This window comes from Carassius auratus, chromosome 16, assembly GCF_003368295.1.
Source record: "Carassius auratus strain Wakin chromosome 16, ASM336829v1, whole genome shotgun sequence".
Lineage (NCBI taxonomy): Eukaryota > Metazoa > Chordata > Actinopteri > Cypriniformes > Cyprinidae > Carassius > Carassius auratus.
This window is the reverse complement of record NC_039258.1, coordinates 1,638,172-1,659,382: the sequence shown is the minus strand read 5'-3', so window position 1 is coordinate 1,659,382 and position 21,211 is coordinate 1,638,172. Positions and strand designations below refer to the sequence as shown.

Below are 21,211 nucleotides of genomic sequence, written 5' to 3'. Positions count from 1 at the left end.
CTATAAACATGTTTAGTTACACTATTTTAAACGCTAGAATGTGTTTCTGTCTGAACTGCCCCTCATGCCTTCCACCTCCATTGGATTCAGAAGTTGATATGTCAGGATGCTCGAGCAAAAAGAGTATTGTGAAAAGCACCACAGAGCCACAGTGTTTCACTCTTCAGGAAGTCAAGCTACGGATGGCTTACTTACAGTTACAGAGAGAGCATTTCAACAATTAAAACAATTACAAACTTCCTCTTTAAAGGAACAGTTAACCCAAAAATGAAAATCTGCTGAAAATTGACACCCTCAAGCTATCCAAGATATAGATGAGTTTGTTTTTTCTTCTTGAAAACAGATTTAGAGAAATAAGAAATGTTTAAAAAATGCCATTACTTGCTCACCAATGGATCCTCAGCAGTGGATGGGTGCCGTCAGAATCAGAGTCCAAACAGCTGATTAAAACATCACAATAATCAATAAGAAATTCACATCACTCCATCAGTTAAGGTCTTGAAATAAAGAAAAGCTGTGCGTTTGTAAGAAACAAATCCATCATTAAGACATTTTAACATAAAATGTCACTTCTGCGTTCTGAGTGCATTATCCCAATAATGAAAAAGTCCATCTCCTGTTGTTGTCTGGCATCAAAATCCACCCACATATTTAGAGATGTTTTGGGCTGTTTTCACTTGTAAACAGTGCTTGGGACTACTGTACTTCTTCAATGAAGAGAGCAATTTTTTGCTTTCTCATTCATTTGATTATATACGTTACCTCTAGGTTCAATTCTTAGAAAGCATGGAGTGTCTTTTCAATCAAATTGATCTGCCTTTTAAGCACACTGACAAGAAAGGCTTAGAAACATTGCTTGCTTGTCTAAATGTCACAAGATCCTGGATGTCCTCAAATTTTCTATACCTTAATGCAAGCAAAGCTGAAGTAATCGTGTTTGGGCCCTCTGTGGGGGGAAAAAAAACATTGTTAATGTTGGAAATCTGCACTCTTATATGGAAATTACTCTGGACTCTTCCTTTAAGTTTAATCAACACAAACACAGTAGTTAAGTCAGGCTTTTTTCATCTGAAACTCTGTCTGTCTGCCTTTTCTGTTCGCCAAAGTGTCACACATGCTTTCGTTTTATCTCCACTGAACTATTGTAATTTATTATAATCTGGAATATCTCAGTCCTCTATTACAAGGCTTCAAAAGGTTCAAAACGCTGAAGACAGATTTTGGCCAGGGGTCTGCAAACAACAACATATTACTCCTATTTTAATGGCTCTAAATTGTTTACGGGATATGTCATAGAGTTGATTTCAAAATATTGTTGTTTGTTTTTAAATCTCTAAATGGTCTCGCACCCTCGTACCTGTCTGAACTTTAAAATCTTCAGGCCTGAGCATTTAGCAATGCTTAATTATGTTTTATTTTTATTATGTCTTGTGGCATTCTACTCTGTTAAGCACATCAGTCAACTCCTGTGATGTTTATTTGTGCTACTGTATATAAATAAATGAAATGGATGAATATGGAGGACTCTCATTTTAGAGGGAAGCAGGTGAAATTTTTTTTTGATGGATTTGTTTCTGACAAACACATAGCTTTTCCCTTCACGAGATGGCAACTGATGGACTGGAGTGGTGTGGATTATTGTGATGTTTTTATCAGCTGTTTGGACTCTAATTCTGACGGCACCCATTCACTGCAGAAGATCCATTGCTGAGCAAGTGATGTAACACATTTCCTGTACTGTACTGATGAATCAACAAACTAGAGAGTAAGTACATTTTCAGCAATTTGTCATTTTTGGGTTTACTATTCCTTTAAAACAGCCAACCGAAAACCATTTGTAATAGCAATCATTCCTTATTAAAAAATTTGAGAGTTGATATTCCATGAGGGAGTTTACACTTGATTGGTGAGCATCATCCGATAGGAGCGCCTGTGTTCAGTAAGCGTCTTGTATCTGTAGGAGGCTCGTAGGTTCAAGCGCACTGTGATGACGAGACGATGTGCACAGTCTGAAGGGCCGTTCACACATACAGCCTTTTCACCACACGCTGAGATGCACTGTCAGTAAAAATAAGCTCGTTTGACAAAGAATCAGTTTTCTTGCCAGCACAAATGAGCATTCTGCAGAGGAAAGTGTCTGAATAGCACTTAAGCATCATATCATGAAGCAAATGAATGATTATCGATGCATGAATGGACTTTAAATGCTCATGATTTCTGACAAGGTTCTCCATGCATCATGTTGTTTTTTCTGAGCAGAGAAATTATACAGAACATTGACTTCATCATTTTGTCTACAGTTTCTGACAAGAGACTGATCACGTTATCACATCAAATGTCTTCACTCCTTCTGGTAGTCACAGTTTCATGTTGACTTGCATAAAGTTCAACGTTTCTCAACTTTTCAACACAGCAAATCGCTGTATGTGTGAACGCCCTTGGAATGGCTTAAAATAATTTGCGCCATATGAATCTCACATTGGAAACGGACACCTAACTTTTTGTTTTGTTTTATTTTAAATACAAAATCAACACTCTCAGAGTGAGATGTAGATACTTTATAATACTCCACTCGAACGGTGAAGAATATGACGTTTTCCTGCAAATCCGCGCACAGCTTTGAGCTGCCGTGTGAGTAGCGCACCCCAACTGTGCTTGAAAGTTGCTTCGAAGAGACTAAAACAAGTAATATACCAACACAAAAGTGACAGTTCTGACAGCATCAAACCCTCAAACCATTGTGCAAACCGTATTGAGATTGGGATCGAAGCGGACCACCTTTCCCTCGATGGATTTGGAATTGGTGTTGTACATGGGATTCTCGAAGGTTGCCTGACCGTTGTTGTTTTCATGCACAGAGCAGCCGCTGTACTCCGCTTTATCAGACTTCCTGCCATCAAATGAGAAGGAAAAGACCATCAGGAATCTAATTTTCTAATCTTTTTTCATCAGTAATTTCATTGCTGGAATTACTTGGAATTGCACTCACCTCTGTTTATAGAGATAAAAGCCAAAGCCTGCAAAAATCAGGGCGAAGAAAGGCACAAGAATGGCAACGGCCACAGAGCTGCTGTTGGTTCTGGGTGGAACCTCGGGGCTCCTGGTGGGCTCTATTATGTTCAGGCCTGAAATTATGCATGATGGGAAAAAGATAATAATTTTTAACAGAGCCACATCAATCTGGGTTGAATGATTAGACTGAAAAAAACCGCTCATGTCAAGTGTCAAAGTTACAAAAGATATCGGATTCATCTAAAGATACATGCAAGTGTGATTCATTTGTTACTACATAAATGAGTTATGCAAGATATTATGAAACAGTTATGAAAGATCTACTATAATGAAATGATATTGTGATTATGAGTGGATGATAACTGTTGCTAGGTATCTCTAAGAAGATTATGCAATTCTTATTCGAAATATAATATGAAGTCATATGATGTCCAGGGTCATATAAACATATATACATATACACACATATACACACACACACACACACATACATATATATATATATATATATATATATATATATATATATATATATATATATATATATATATGTTTATATGACCCTGGACCACAAAACCCATCTTAAGTCGCTGGGGGATATTTGTAGCAATAGCCAAAAAAAAACAAAAAAAAACAAACAAAAAAAACAGAATGGGTCAAAATGATCCATTTTTCTTTTATGCCAAAAAATCAATAGTACGGTATATTGCGTAAAGATTATGTTCCATGAAGATATTTTGTAAATTTCCTACCATAAACATATCAAAACTTAATTACAAATTTTTGATTAGTAATATGCATTGATAAGAACTTTATTTGGACAACTTTAAAGGCGATTGTCCTAGTATTTAGATTTTTTTTGCATTCATTTTTTTCAGCCTGGTTCTCATAAGAGATTTGGTTTGGTCCTCACACTGCATATAGCGTGACCCATTAAATGCAATTATAAAAAATGAATTAATAATAGTTATAATATTATTACAATTTATTTAGTTAAAAAAAAAATAATAATAATAATAGTAAATAAACTAAACAATAGTGTGTGATATTATTATTAAAAAATAAAAAGCAGCCCTAGCATTAAATACAAATGCATTTATTTTATAGTAAATAAACTTACAAATGAAATGCTAATATTTACTACTACTTTGTTTGCCTCTTTAAGAAGAATGGCTTTATCTATTCCCCAATTTTAAGTTGCTTAGGAAAAAAGTGTCTAAAAATAAATAAACAAGCATTTTCATTAAATTCAAACTTAAAATCAGCATACTTTTATTTTGACGGGTGGCACTTCCGGATTTAGCGCTGCTGCTGATTAAAGAGCATCAGTGCATGAATGTCACAGTTTTGTATTGTGCTTTGAAATGGTAGGCATAGCCTAAATTTATGCTTTCAGGTTGAAAATATAACTTATATAGTACAGTTTGTGATCTAAAATGGTAATTGTGCATTAACAGCTGTCAACCATGTCGGTACGCAAATGCGCTGTCAGAACATATTTATATAACGCATTTTTTATTTTGGTCGTGCATACGGACCTGCGGACCACTTATGTGCACCCCTGTGTGTGTGTATATATATATGATTTTAGAATTATTGTTTGGTTGGCTGAACATAAAAACTAATATAATTTGGCATAGCTTAAAAGTGGCATACCTTGTCTCTGCAGTCCAAACGGGCCGTAGTCTCTACCTTGTATAAAGCCTTGAAACAAGTATGTGTTTCCTTCATGGTCAGCAGAGACCTCGAGGAGAACAACAACACAGAGATGAACATCATGTTTTCTCAAATTCTGAATAGAGAGAATATTATGTGCAATATAACAGGGTGCTCTCTGCATATTTGCTTTCTTTGCAAAGTTTAAAAATACCCGGAGATGCCTTTTGAGAAACGGGTCACTATTGCACCTGATAATAAATCTATGCTCTTTTACTAACTGAAGAACTAAAGTTTCCAAACAGTGCAACCATTAACTTGCACTATTTGAACAAACATGCAGCTTGTAGTAAGTTGGAAACTCTGGTCCACTTACAAAGCCGTCCATGATCAGGGTGTCCTCAGTGATCTTGCTGTATGTGCTCTTCACCAGAGCTCTCATGTGATCCAGCCGCAGCGTCAGACGAGCATCTCGACTCTTGTAAACACCTGTGTTCAGACAACATTAAACACTTGCATGCAGTGGACACTTCATTGAGTACACCTGCTCATTAATGCAAATGTATTGGGATTAATATTTATATTGACATACAATTCAACTGATACGTGGTCACAGGTGTGTAAATATTGCATACTGTAAAATAGCTTTGAATGTGGCTCATCCAATTAGAAATCTGAAGAATCTGCTTTATAGTATTATTTTCACAGTTTTGTCTTTTGCTTTCAAGCGTTTCACACAATTAAGCTGTTTTTGGAATAATGTCAGACTTAACTGTTTGTTATGAATAATCAGATATTTTGGTGTGTGTCCAAGCTCCGAAAAATAAATAAATAAATATATATATATATATATATAAATATATATATATATATATATATATAAATATATATATATATATATATATATATATATATATATATATATATATATATATATATATATATATATATATATATATATTTTTTTTTTTAAGAAATCAATAATGTTATTAAGCAAGGACGCATAACATTGTTTGAAATTGTCAGTAAAGACATTGGTAATTTGACAAAATATTTATATTATTTTAAAAACATTGTCCTTTTGAGCTTTTGATTCATCAAAGAATCCTAAAAATGTGTCTCAGTTCACAAAAATATCCTTTTCGCCATTAATAATAATAATATTAAATGTTTCTAAAACAGTGATTCATCATAACACAATGATTCCTGAAGGATCAAGTGACACTGACGACTGGAGTGATGATGACGAAGATTCCGTTTTTGCATGGAAATAATCAATTATATTTCAATATATATTCAAATACAACACAACTATTTTAAATTGCTAAATCAATTGCATAATTTTTTCTGTTTTTATTGTATTTTAAGAGTTCAAAACCTTAAAAAGTCTCTCTAATCCCAAACTTTGGAACATTTGTCAGTTTGATGACGGCATACTTTGAAGAGTTTGCGTCTTTTTTTAATGCATATTTACTCTTCCATACTTGTGAATATAGTGGCTGTTACGGTCTTTAAGAAAAGCAAGCACTAAAGGCGCAATATCTTGTACAAACAGTAAGTGACATTATTCCCACAAGTTGTGACATGAGCTGTTCTACCTAACAGGAGAGATTCGACAGAGCAGCAAGTGTTTATGACATGAGCTGTACTGTGCGGCACTGCCATTATGGCTTCTTACCTGACAACAGCAGTTCTGAGTGCCTGTTAGTTAAAGTCACATTGACTTTCCCCGTAGTCGTGTTAAAGCTAGTGATTGTCAAAGTCATCGGCTGTTTCACTCCTTTATACTCAAACGAACCTTTCCACACATATGTGGGCGCGAACACATCGTCAGGAACTGCAATGACAAGATTGAATGTGTCAGTAGAGGTTAAGAAGCCATTTACACTGCGTTCGACGCAATTAACACCTCAAACTCTTTTCCCAGGATCTGACTGTGAATGACCTCAGAGTAGAAATGATAGAGAGCTCGTTCTCTGCTTTAAAATGGACATCAACAATGTTAATAGAGCAACATGCTGAACTACCGACTCGAAAACTGTGATCCATGTAAAAAAAAGTCTTTATATATTTTCTAAGTTTCTATATTCCTTGACAACTGTGCAGCTTACAGTTAAATCTCAATGACAAACTTTCAAAACATTCATTAACAGAAACGAATAAGACGAGGCATGGCATACAACACATGGCTATTATATATAGATGAATAAATACAGAACATTTAACAAACACCAAGGAATCAAATAAAAAAAAAGAGAGAGAGCCTCCATAGCATATCATGAGGTAAAGAGCAAATATAACAATCTTTTCAAAATAAAAAACTATATAACTTCCTGTCGGTAGCATGTTTGGTGCTTGCATGTCTTTTCCCACAAGAATACCAACATGTTCGCCTTCTCTGGTTTAAGAAGCAGTCTTTTACTTTACTTAAGCTTGAAAACCATCCATCGTTTCCACAATATTTGCATACCTTTTGCTGTGTGCACCTTTGCGCTCGTGCGGACGGGGCGAGTATAAACCAGGCTCTACACTCGAAGTGCTGCTCAGTTTAAACGAGTAATGCGGATTCATGAAGCTTTCAGTATCGTTTACAGTTTGCAACAGAAATGTCAGGTCTTATGAGTTAAAGCGTGGAAAAAGTGGTCGCAAAATGAGTCCATTTGATCGCAGTCTGGAGTCCTGTATGTAGGGTTAGGGTTAGTTGTTAAACATAAAAAATATTTTTTTGCTACCTCTACCATGAAATATAAAATCACTTATACTGTGGTCAACTGTTTGGTTACCAGCATGCTTCAAAATATCTTCTTTTGTGTTCAACAGCTGAAAGAGACTCAAACAGGTTGAAAACAACCGATGACATAATTTTTAAATGAACTGTCCCTTTAAGAAATACCTATAAACACGATAATGGAAATAAACAAGTGCAAGCACTGATTATTATTTGTCTTAGATTATACATGTGATGCAGAGTACAGAAAGACTCACCGTTGACTTTGGGACTCAATGTTCCTTGAACAGGTGTTATGACTTTTTCAGTTGTTTTCGAGCCAGCTGAAAGAAAAATGCATTTCACTGCATCAACGAGTCACTGCATTTCAAATGGGTTTAAGAAATGCATTTCACACATGACTTCCCACATCAAGCAAAGGAAACGCCATCAGTCGGCTTCTGCCTCGACAAGACAAAAGAAACGGCAGAAAAGTTGCAGGTCACAGAGTTGAGGTGTAAAACACACCTGAGCTCTGTACTGATGGGGTGTTGGACTGCGTACCTCTGCAGACGGGCACCTTCCCGCTCCAGGATCCATCTGGCCGGCACGCGCGGTGCTCCGAGCCCCCGGTGAGAAGGAAACCAGGCTGGCAGGAATAGAGCAGTGTGTAGCCAAAGGAGGGCAGGTCCATGCCCATCACGTTGGCATGCGAAGGGGTCTTTGGTTGCTTACAGGAGTGGGCTGCATTAGGAGATATGTCAAGCAGTAAGCTCAAAGGCTCTGATGGATGGGGACATCTCATAACAAAACATCCATTACATTTTCATACCAAAATGGAAAAAATAAAACCCCTTAAGTAACATAATAATGTTTTTTTTTTAAATATTTTATTTAAACCGATTATTAAATATATTATTAAACACAACAATATAATTCAATTAATAAAATATAATGTAATATAAGAAATGCATTCCAATAATTATATCATTAGAATTTATTAGAATAAGAATGGGGGGGGGGGGGGGGTTAGATGATTTACAGTATACATTTTTTGTGGAATTTTCTGGAAAAAATAACTATAACATAACTATAACATAACATAACAAAAATACCCTTGACTTTATTTATAAGAAAATAAATAAATAAATGAGAACTATGCATAAGAAATATATAAAAAAATAAAAATAATTATAAGAATCATTACATCACTTATGTATCCACATTTAGTGCAATAATAGAATACAATAAGTAAAATAATATAATACAATATGCATTGCAATATTTAGAATGATAATTGATAATAAGAATCACTACATCCATTACATAATATAATATAATATAATATAATATAATAAATTACAAGATGAATTACATCCATATATTTCCATATTTAGTGTAATAATATAATATATACGTTGCAATATTTAGAATGATAATTAATAATAAGAATCAAAACATCAGTATATACCCATATTTACTGAAATAATATAATATAATATAATATAATATAATATAATATAATATAATATAATATAATATAATATAATATAATAAATAAAAATGTATTAAGTAAAATAAACATTTCTAATTTCTCAAATTTCTTTTGATATTTGTGAAAAATAGGACAGAAGGTTTTGTGAGATTTACCCAGTAACACTTACTGGAGCCACTCTCATCATAAATGCACCACAGCTTGTCCATTCACGTGATGTACCGATGTCTGGTAAAGCAGTATTTTTCATTTTCACATGAAATGACATGAATATGGAACAACGAAACTCCTGGAGGGTGAAATCAAAGTTGTATCGTGACATGCAGAATGGATGACTTGCCAAGAAAACAAGAAAACAAAATAACAGACATCTGGAAAAGATGAAGTACGATGCGCATACACTCACAAATCCTACCAAACAACGGTGTAAGTAGGCGTCTGTTGTGGAGGTAAGGGGGAGGGACTCACGGATGCATTCTGGTTGAGTGCCACTCCAGGTCAAATCTTGCAGACACGTCCGTGTGGTGGAGCCCAGTAACAAGTGGCCCGTCTGACAGTGGAACTTCACTGTGCTGCCCACCTGAGGCACAGAGATAAGCCTGTCAGAGCGCCCGCACACACACATACACACACACCTCGACATCTCTCCTCTCACACTCACAAACACTGCTGGTCAAAATACAACATTCAGGATTTAAGAATCGTCTCCTGTTCAACTGATTCAGTATAAGATTGATGACAATATGAGTTTGAGCTGAACTACAGCAAAGGTAAAGACCAGAAGAAAAGGAGGACATAATGGCTAAGGAATTATCGCCACTTTTTATTAAAATCAGCTATAAAAAAAAGTCACCACCATTCACAAGTTTGGAGTCAATAAGGTTTAATTAATTAACTGGTTTATTTATTTAAACAAAGACTCTTATCCTGACCAAGGCTGCATTTATTTGATCAGAAGTACAATAAAAACAGTGCCATTGTGAAATATCATTACCATTTAACAGTTTTAAATGTGAAAATATTAAAAAATGTAAGTTATTCCTATTATGCAAATCTGAATTGTCAGCATCATTAATCCAGTCTTCAGTGTCACATGATCCTTCAGAAATCATTCTATTATTTTTGTGAAAATATGATATTTAGAAATGTCATAAATACAGCATTTAGCTGCAAAAAAAATAAATAAAACTACTGACCACATAATATAATATAATATAATATAATATAATATAATATAATATAATATAATATAATATAATATAATAGAATAGAATAGAATAGAATAGAATAATACCCTTGACTATATTTCTTAGAAAATACTATACATAAGAAAAAACTAAACATAAGAAATATATATAAAAATAAGCAAATTTTAATTAAAATAAATTACACTGCCTATAAATCAATTAATATTAATTTCAGTAAGTAAATTATTTAAAAAAGCCCATTCTGCATCCTGTTTCCTAGCTCGATTTAAGTTGAAGAATTAAATAACAGATCAAAAGACCTTCTCTCATTTCAGTTCTGAATGTTGCACACTCTTCTCATAATCATTCTACCTGAGGACCTGTACATCCTTTAGCTTTACTTCATTCAGTTTTGAATGCGTTGTAAGAAAAACCAGGCTTCATGTGAAGGAAGTCCTCTATAAACTCTGAGCATTAGAGCAGAACATGCAAATGTTGAGGAGGGGAAGCAGAGTCTGTGAGTCCTGCTGAGATGAAAGGTTCACAACACTGGAACATTAGATTTCATTACACCACACACTTCTGAAGGAATCGGTGACAACAGCAGCCCGACTGACACAAACAAGACGCGGAGAGCCCCGTGTTCACAGAGAGCCAGCCGAGAGGACCAGCTTTTATTTTGTCCTTCAAAGAGCTCATTCCTCGAGGCGTGAGTGATGCTTTTCACATTAGACCCATCGACTATAGATGCTGGTGGTAACGGTCGTCTTTTTGAGATTAGTGCCATTGGCAGAGCATGATTGATGGGTTGAAAATCTTTTCAATAGTCTTGGCAATGGAAAATGCATATCTGTTGTTGTCATTCATACTTAATATTGAGTACAATTACCATCCAATTGATTTAATCATTTCATTTTATTTGTTAAAATTAAGATCAGAAACCTACTCTATGCATATTTACCATTAATATGATAGAGATAAATATTGTGACAGTTTAAATAACTTTCAAAAACTTGTTAATATAATATTAACTGTTTTTATCTCCATGGGAAAATGCCCAGACTTAATTAAATAATAATAATACTATAAATAATAATAATAAATAATAATAATTACTAATTGGCAACAGAAACTTTGTACTATGCTTTGAGGTAGTTAAAAAATAAAATAAATAAATAAATAAATAAATAAATAAATAAATAAATAAAGCAAAATGTAAAAAATAAATCTGCCACTTTTAAGAATGTTTTATAGTTGCAATAAAATATAGCAAAATAAAATATAATTATTGCCACAGTAAATTTGTAACGTTAAGTTCACAATGTTTTATGGTTGTAAATTTTTTTATTATATATACATATTTTTTTTCAAACAAAGACAATAGCAACCAATACTGATAAATGTTCTGGAGTTAAAATTTAATAATAAAAAGTAATATAAAATAAAATAATAAAATAACATTTTTATTGTGCCAACAATAAGAATGTTTTGTAATAAAATAAAATAAAATAAAATAAAAGCAACACCTGTACCAGCACTGATAATTTTTTGTAGAAAGAATAAAATAAAATATGATATAAAATAAAATAAAGTTAAAACTAAATTACACACACACAATTATAAAGTATGTTTTACACAAACTGACTGTATCACACGTCAATCAATGCTGTCTCTGCTGAAAAACCCAATTCATTTGACCACTTTTACTTCCAATATGACATTATATCAGGCAAAGTTGTCATATTAAAGCGCCCAATACATTTTTCATTTCTCTTGCCCCTCTGAGGAAGAAATGGTGGAGTCTGAAGAGCCATTTAAGCATGGACAGAGGCGTTTGGGCAGATATAGTGATTGTTTGAAGAGTAAACTCTCCCCAGACAATAAGAGCTGAAGGCGAGAGACAGTCGCACATGCTGAAACTGCCTAGGGCTCTTCAAACGGCATTTGACTGAATCAACTTGACAATAAATCAATTGTGCTTATAAAGACAGGGCAGCGCGGAAAGATGGCAATACCTCGCCAGACTCCCGATTTGACACATACTCAAATGAAGGGTCTCTCTGAAACGTCTCTCTGAAGTGGCATTAACGCCTTTGGATCATACTGTCACTGGGCGAGCGGATCTCCTTTTGTCTCAGCAATGATGGAAAATATGATTTTCAATTCTTAATAAGCACATCAAAAGTCACATTGTGCCAACTGAAAAGGCCGTTTTTGCACTTAAAGATAAAAGCGGCCTACAACTGACAGAAATGGGCCTTTTGAACTTATTCTCATCATAATGGCTTTGATACGAGAGTCCTAGATAGTCCGAGAGCATCGCTCGCAGCTCAACTCCTTCTTACCTTAAAGCCCAGACTGCTGTTCAGAGAGCCGTACTCCGGAGTGCCAGGATTTTCACACGTCGTCCGAGTCGGTTCTGTGGAAAAAGCAGAATGACACAGTCATTATCTGCTCCACTACTGTTATCTTCATAATTGAATTAGGAAAAGTAGATGTAGTGCTTGATGTAATGGCAGTGACCCGTAACAGCGGGTCATAATGTTCACATTTTCATCATAGATCAAAGCTGGAGTGGATATTACGGTCATTACAGGTTTAGCAGCGTTGGCTGATGAGGTTGAAAAGTTCTTTTGAGAACAGAGGATGGTGTACCTATGCAGCGCGGCTGCGTCCCGCTCCACGTGCCGTCTGCTTGACAGGTGCGTGTCGAGGAGCCCACCAGCACATAGGGGGCGCTGCAGCTGTACGTGACCTCGGCTTTGAAGATGAAGCTCTGACCCTCGCGTCTGACGTGCGGAGGGATGCCGGGGTCACCGCAGAACTTGGCTGTCAAGATAGTTCATATGAAAGTTGCCATTAGTAGCCTTTAAAAATATTTTTTTTTTTTATACATACATCGACTCAGTGTTTATTTTGTGAGCTATTATCAAACTTAGTCTGAGTCTTATGTTAAAATGTCCTTGTTAGTAAGTTTTTATCATATTTAGTCAACCTTACTGTATCCTATTTCGTTTTAGTCGAATAAAAGTCTCAACACTTTAGTCAAGTTTTAGTCTAAGAAAATCGAAGGCATTTTAGTCTAGCTTTAGTCAATGAAAAATTACATTTTAGCAATAAGATTATTATTAATTAACTGCACATCAGTATTAATTATGGTAGCCATTGAAGTCTCACTCAAATGTACATTTAAGTTTAGGCTCTTTATTATCTAAATTAATACCATGTCTTATGCAATCTCTCTGTCTTCATTACAAAAACAGCTGAAACAAACAAAAGATATTTTAAAAGTGAAATTCCTATTAATTCCACGAATTCGAAATTGCAATAGGCAATATCTCGATTTAAACAAAAGCAGTTGAGTAAGTGCATTCATTCAGCAATCACAATAGCAAACAATACAGTGATGATTTTATTTAGATCATTAAACTTGTTTGTCTGTGTTTCAGATTGGAGGCAGTGGCCTATTTCACCCTGGCAGATAACTAAGTTCAAATAAATCTTCCAGTTGTTCCCTACCGGGGTTATATTTAACCTACACTAAAGCTATATAAAAAAATAAATAAATAAATAAAAAATAAAAAATAAATAAATAAATAAATAGATAAATAAATAAATAAAATAAAATAAAATAAAATAAAAATATAAATAAATAACTAACTAACTAAATAAATAAATAAATAAATAAATAAAATAAAATAAAATTAAAATAACATAAAATAAAAATATAAATAAATAAATAAATAAATAAATAAATAAATAAATAAATAAATAAATAAATGAAAATGTTAACTAAATGAAAATGAGAAATGTTGCCTCAGCAATTAACTAAAATAAGTCAAAATATTTCTTGGCAACTAACTAAGTAAGTTTAAGTTAAGCACTCACTGCAAATACTGTAGTTGTCTCTGCCAGTTTTATTTTTACCATAAACAAACTATTAAATATTTTTGGTAAAATAAAATAAAATACTAAATGAAAAAATGTGAAAACTGGCACTGACAACTAATTAAAACAAGTAAAAAAAAAAATCTAAATTGGACTGAAAATACAAAAATGAAAGCTAATTCTAAAATATAAACTGATAGTTATAAATAATCAGGGACGTTGCTAGTGGCATGAAAGGTGGTGATGATTTTAGGGGCCCGCGGATGTGGAGGGGCCCAGATTCAAATGACTGGCAGAGGCCATCCAAAAAACGACTCTCAGGACAGTCGAAGAGCCACCTTATCATCCAGTTTAGCTTATCGTGTCAATTTAAACATTCAAAAGAGTTTAAAGCATTCAAGCACAAGAATCTAAAGAACGTAATCTAGTGTTCAGTGTGCACACAGAGAGCAGCCTCTCACAGACCACGCACAAAGACTTGTAATTTACACTTGATTATTTTGTTTCTGTTCTTGGACACCAACAAACTTAAAAAGAAAAAAAACAAAACTTTAACCTTTATATGTTAATACACAATTTCAAACAGAGCCTACGGGTCCAACCTGCCCCGGGGCCCCCACAAACCCCAGCTATGACCCTGAAAATAAAACTAAAATAACACTCATCTACACATTAAACTAAGATAAAGAGGGCATCTCACCTTCAAGAAATGAGACAGGATCAATATTGATTTAGTTTTAACTTTAATAAGCCATTTTAGGTTTAATGCATCTAAAAAACATTTGATAACCAGGATTCTGTTTCTGCTTCTGAAACCTACAGTTACACGGCCGATCCCAGCTCAACCGCTTTCAAGGAAAATCTGGTCTGATAGCCTTGTTTTCTGAATGATTTATCTGTGCATAACCCGACCTGACCCTCAAAACAAACTCCTGAGGTGAAGCCGGACATAGCAGCAGAAATATACTGCTTAAAAATACATTCCGGTGCGAATTCAACACAGAGTTAATTATTAACCAGGCAGGTCTTAAAGTTCTGGAGGAAATCTCAGCGTATGATTTGAAAAATGGGTTTTATTTTTACACTTTGAAAAGCATTTTCCAGTGCATTTTTTTGCACATACACACCACACATACACATACACTTCCATTATCCAGCTGCAATACACTATAAATTAAAGGTAAATAGCTAGAGAGCAATGCTTTCGTCATCCAAGAAGAACGAAAAACAGCTTTGAGAGCGCTTAAGACTGACAGACCAAAAAATTAAACCTATTTCCACATTTGATATGTCATGATTTCAGTGGGGCGAAGGTGTTTGACATATAAATTGCAGCAGAGCTCTGCAGGCTTCATGGTATTTAAAGATCAGAAGTCGAGAGGCGAATTTCACGGCCCCACGAGTGCAGAGGTTGGCTCACCTGAATGTAAATCAGAGTAATTATCCCTCTTTAAAAATGAAGTGGAAGGCCAAAGGGGGCACGACGGCTGACACGCTCTGTGATGTATAATTCACAGGATGGGATGAGAAAGTGTGACCACACGGACTCTGTCCACCGCAGAGACGAGATGAGCTCTTGCATTGCACAGCATCTACATGGTATTTAATGCATGTCAACTCCGATGGCCATCAGCCGCCAGTGCAGTTAAACGGAAGATCAGTCTTTCTGTGGCCGCGGGGATCAGCCTTTCTTGGCAGTGCTTTGACACAAAAAGCGGTTGCAGTCTGCTGTGATAAAACGAGATCGCGATGTTGCATTTTACGCAAGGTACCTGAAGGAGAACTGCCAAGGTATCTGCTCTCACAAGCGCTATCCACAATCAAACACGTGATTTTGATGATTAATACTCACTTATTTTTGAGTATTTGGACACTTGCTGCACTTAAAAACATCAGAATGTCTTTGCATTACAGTTTTTTGTTGTTGTTTTTGTTGTTAGTAGTAGTAATAGTAAAACAAAGTATAATATAGACAAATAAAATTTTATTTCTGAATTGCTTTCAAACCCATAATGTATAGAGCAAAGTGTTGTACAAAAGATAAATAATAAACAAACGTAAAAACAAATAATAAAAACAAAACACTTGTCAAGACTGAGAATGCAAAATAAAGTAAAAAATAAAGTAAAATAAAGAAAAATTAAGTCAAATAAATAAAAATAAAATAATATACAGCCAAATGAATGAATGAATGATTGTTTTATGTAATAAAATAAAATCAAGTAAATAAAATGTAAATAAAATAGTAAAACAAAATAAACAAAAAGTGTGTAAAATGAAGCCAAATAAATAAATGAAAAATACCACAACAATCAAATAAATACATAGCCAGTATAGATTGCTTTGTGCGTTATAAAATAAAATAAAATAAATACATACTTTTTTTATGTAAATTAAAATAGTAAAAGTAAATAAACTACTGTGTATATATATATATATATATATATATATATATATATATATATATATATATATATATATATATATATATATATATATATATACACATATATATATACACATATATATACACACACACACACACACACACACACACACACACACATATATATAAATAAATAAGTTACCAAATGTGTGTGGTAGTAATAAACAAAAATAAAATAATTATTAAACTATTTCCCATTTAAATTGACTGTATGAAACATATTTGAGACTCTGCAGTCTTGATATGAGCATTGGTTATTGAAAAACAATTCAGTTGACCACTACTACTGCTGATCTAATATTATTGGAGGCAAAACTGGCAATGGATGTCAAATATAATAAAATAATAAAGCAAAAAAGATTTATTTTAAAGAAAGATAAAACAAACACATGCATATTGATTTAATGTATTTTGTACCGTTACTGAGTCTATTCTTTGCATATAAAGTGTGACAGGCCAATGATAGATAACGATGCAAATATTCACAACACATAAACACTTTATAGCATTATATATTCCACATGCAATGACAGTTCTCGCAGGCCAAATGTGGCAGCGCGACAATGGAATCAGAGATGTTTTTACAGTGCACACCGACCATTCTCATCTGACTGCTGGGTTTTTTCTTTCACAGAAAAAAATAATTTCAACAGCTCTAGGCTAGAGCAAGTTATGCATAATAATCAGAACTGGAGGACCCAGTCAGGCTCCGTGTCAGGAAAAAAAAAGATCCTTGATGAATAATACAATGATTTGGAGAAGCAACAAACAGCACACAACAAAAAGTAAATCTGAATTTCACACCGCAGCTCGGTGCAGATGGGTAAACGTACTGACAGTGTGCTAACCGCGTTAACCTGATTAAATATAGCCATTCAGTCTTCGGATGGGGAGATTCCATGCTTTCATATTCAGCACTTTCCATGAATACAGTACACTTTTTACACAACTAAATTTGTTGCTACACATTAAAAGTACAAATTCCACATTTTTGGGTTGCTGTTAGATCATGTATGTAATATAAATTATAAACTATAAAAATTAACCATGCATGAGTATTTTGGGAAAACATCTATTTTAATATATTTTAAAACAACATTTATTTCTGCAATGCAATGCTGATTTTTCAGCAACATTACTCCAGATTTCAGTGTCACATGATCCTTCAGAAATCACTGAGGGATGAATAAAAAAATATATTTACAAAAAAAAGTATATATATTTTTTTTAAGGAATACATTTTATTATTTTTTTTTTTTTACAAATAAGAACAAATCAACATTTTGTCACTAAATAACCTATGATGATGATGATTATTGTTGTTGATATTATTTAATACATTTTTATTACATTTTTATAAATATGAAAATAAATGTTTATTTAATGCACAAATGTTTTAGTCCTAAAAATGATAAGCCTTTAAAATAAAATCTAATATTTACTTTGACCACCTCAGTTCAACAACCAACATTTTCTGCACCTCATTTCACTTGTCATTTATTAAAAAAAAAAATGAAGAAAAAAAGAGTTCTAGTTATTATTCTATACCATATTCATGTAAATTTCCACACGGAGTTGAGCTGGATCTATGAGACGAGGCTTTAATTTCTGAGCTGCCATTTGTCTATGATCTGTGTGCTTCGAAGCGCGAATTAGCGCGGCTCTAATCTTGTAGCGCTGGCAGAGTCCTGAAAGAATGAGTTACGATTTATGCCTTATCAGCACTAAAAAGTGACAATCTGGAATTTCTGGCACCTTATCTACGGCCTGTGCACTGGGCACGTTTAAACACCTTCTTAAAGGTTGCTGTTGAACGGCAAACGCAGATACTTCGCCATTATATGGGAATGAAACATGCAGAGTTAAACGGGACCCAGCTGGAGAAATCTAACTGTTTGACAAAGAATTCATTCAAGCGAAAAAAATGATAAAAAGTACTATCTTCCAAAGCACATTTTGAAAGTTTGTGGCTTGTAATGAGGAAGAAATTAATGAGCATAAACCAGCATTTTTGCTAGAATTCCACAAAAACTTTATGAAACTGGGATTAAGCAAGAGACTTGTGCTGCATGCCATTGATTGTGAATGTAATGAAAGCGTTAACGTATAGATATCTGCCATCTGAATGGGGTGAAATGCCATGAAGTCATCAGAAAATGAAATGCTAATTACACTCTCTCCCTTCTGACACTGTGCTGTTTAGGAGGAGATTGCTTTTCTTTATGGATCATAGAGGATTGTTGGTTATGGATGATAAAAAGCAAGCCCGTTTGCATTTATGAACGACAGGATTGTGCAAAAAGCTCTGACAAATAAAAGCTGATAAGCATGCTGGTATCAAGGTTATTCAGCGTGTACCTTTGTGCTGGTAAAAATGCTTCTTTTCATCTCATTTCATACCTCATTTGCATCTGGCTTGCAAAACAGTTGAACAAAATTCTAAATATTTCAGATTCCTGACTCTTGCCAATTCCTGCTGCAAATGAGTTTTATACAGATCGTTTTATATTGTTTTTGACATACAGTGCCCTCCATAAGTATTGGAACAGTAAAGACAAAATTGCTTTCTCTGCCGTGGAGTCAAGACATTTGCAAATATGATTCAAATATTAATATGCGACAAAACTACAGAATGTCACATTTTATTATTAGATCTTTCGACACATTTTACCAAATAAAAAGGACAGCACTTTTAGAGTTCATCCCACTATTTGATGAGGGCACAAGTATTGGAACAGTTGAATTTAAGGCAGATGTAAAAGACTAAAAGCTAATATTTAGTTCGAGCAGTGAGTCCCATAGACATCACCGGACTCTTGGTCTTCTGCTTTGAAATGCTTTCCCCAGCCTTTAATGCAGCCAATTCCAGCTATTGCTTGTTTTAGGGAGTTTCTGACTTTAGTCTGCTCTTCAGCTGGTGAAATTAATGTTCAATCGGATTTAAATCTGGAGATTGATTTGGGCAATCTAAGACTTTACATTTCTTTGCCCTGATAAAGTCCTTGACTGAACTGGAGGGTGTGTTGGCTCATTGTACTGATTGAATATGAAGTGCTTTTTAATGGGTTTGGTGGCATTTTCTTGAATATTGGTAGCCAAGATGATTTTGTACCTTTCCAAATTCATTCTGCTACTGCCATCATACATTAAGTCATTATTAAAATGAAGAGGTCCGGTTCTAGAGACAGCCATGCGTGCCCATGCCATGACACCACCTCCACCAAGCTTTACAGATGAGGATGTATGCTAAGGATCATTTGCAGTTCCCTTTTTTCTCTACACTTTTGCTTTCCAATCACTTCGACAAAGGTTCATCTTTGTCTCATCGCTCCATCAACTCCGTTCCAAAACCCTACTGGCTCACATTTGTGAAGAATCTCGCCTTTCTATTTTTGGTGCTGATCAGAGGTTGCATCTTGCTGTGTAGCTTCTGTAATTCGGTTTAAAATTCTCCTGTAGACTGTAGATTGACTGAGCATCACCCAAGCTTTCTGGAGGTTGTTTTTAGGGTTCATTTTCACAGTTTTTATGATTTGGCTGACACCAAATACTGCTGTTTTTCCTCAGTCGATCAGGGGTGCGTTTCCCAAAAGCATCGTTAGCCAACTATGGTTGCAAGTTCCGTCGTTACCAACATAGTTCAACGATTCTGTGATTCCCAAAACCATATCTCAAACCAACATTCGCAAACAGCGTTGCAAACTTAGGTGGTAGGAACTACAGCTCTCGACCTGTGGTTAGAAGCATAGTTTCTTGCTAGCAATGGATATGGGCTTAAATAAATAAGCTCTTGGGCACAGTAAGCAATTTAAAATGTAGTGGAATCTATGCATTACATTCTATCTAAATATAAATAAATTTTAATCTGTGTATGTTTGCGCGTCCTCTAAAAGCACCATTTCTTTTTTTCTGTGTGCATGTGCACAAATACCTAAGGGAACCCTAGAGTATGACATAATAGGCAACCTGCGATGAACCAAACAAGCAAAATGACAGGGAACAAAAAATAATAGGTGCCATGTTCAATACAGCAGCATCTTAGAGACGTCTGACCGGTTAAATAGCAGAAGTTATTCCTCCACCACATGCGTGTGACGTCATTAACAATGGCCCTATGTTGTTGAACTAATGTGGTTCAAATGACAGAGATGTTCGGGAAACAGTCGTAACTAGCTAGTTCGTTTCAACAACAATGCATCATACTATGGGGGTTAATCAGCGAGTTACGTTGTTGTACAGGAAACGCACCCCAGGTCGTTGGTTGCTGATGTCGCAGGTAGTTTCCACACTCTTGATTTCTCCATGCCCTTTGTTTTTCCTATAGTTCTAATTGACTTCCTCTTTTCTTTTAGCATCCAAATTGCATGTGTTTCTTTCAGAGTTGGCTTCCTCGTCTTCATCCTGGTTTGTGTGTGTCATCATCAAATGCAAGACTTTTGGATAAAACTGATAAGACATTCCCTGCTTTTAATATCTGAAGAAGTAATGCAACAGGACACAGCTTATGGAGGGCACTGTATGTATAATATGCTATGTTAGTTCGTACAAACACACACATACAGTACACCCACAAACATAGCTACTTTTAAAAGTAAGGCTTTACAATATGCGTTACTCCATAAAAAACGTAACAGATTGCCTTTGCTACATTTCATGGAATATAATGGACACTGGACAGCTGTGAACACTGGATAACTTTCTTCAGGTAAATTACATATTGACATTGTATGACAAGGACAACCGTGGACCTGAAAACCCTGAACTTTTGGTCAAATAGAACCTGCTTTAAGGGTTTTTGTAAATAATAATAATAATAATAA

General features: G+C 34.6%; 1 protein-coding gene across 2 annotated transcripts in view; it reads right to left on the bottom strand.

The window, feature by feature from the left end:
• Positions 1–531: 531 nt before the first annotated feature.
• The window catches only part of LOC113115693 (CUB and sushi domain-containing protein 3), a 236,530-nt gene continuing 215,850 nt past the window's right edge, over positions 532–21,211 (bottom strand). For both annotated transcript variants that reach the window (XM_026283241.1, XM_026283242.1), the window contains exons 61-70: positions 12,713–12,886; positions 12,403–12,476; positions 9,339–9,450; positions 7,940–8,119; positions 7,654–7,719; positions 6,347–6,505; positions 5,045–5,157; positions 4,669–4,756; positions 2,990–3,125; positions 532–2,890 (exon numbers count right to left, since the gene is read on the bottom strand). In XM_026283241.1, the coding sequence (XP_026139026.1) occupies positions 2,731–2,890; positions 2,990–3,125; positions 4,669–4,756; positions 5,045–5,157; positions 6,347–6,505; positions 7,654–7,719; positions 7,940–8,119; positions 9,339–9,450; positions 12,403–12,476; positions 12,713–12,886 (1,262 nt within the window). In that variant the 3' untranslated portion in view covers positions 532–2,730. The remainder of the gene's footprint in view (positions 2,891–2,989; positions 3,126–4,668; positions 4,757–5,044; positions 5,158–6,346; positions 6,506–7,653; positions 7,720–7,939; positions 8,120–9,338; positions 9,451–12,402; positions 12,477–12,712; positions 12,887–21,211) is intronic.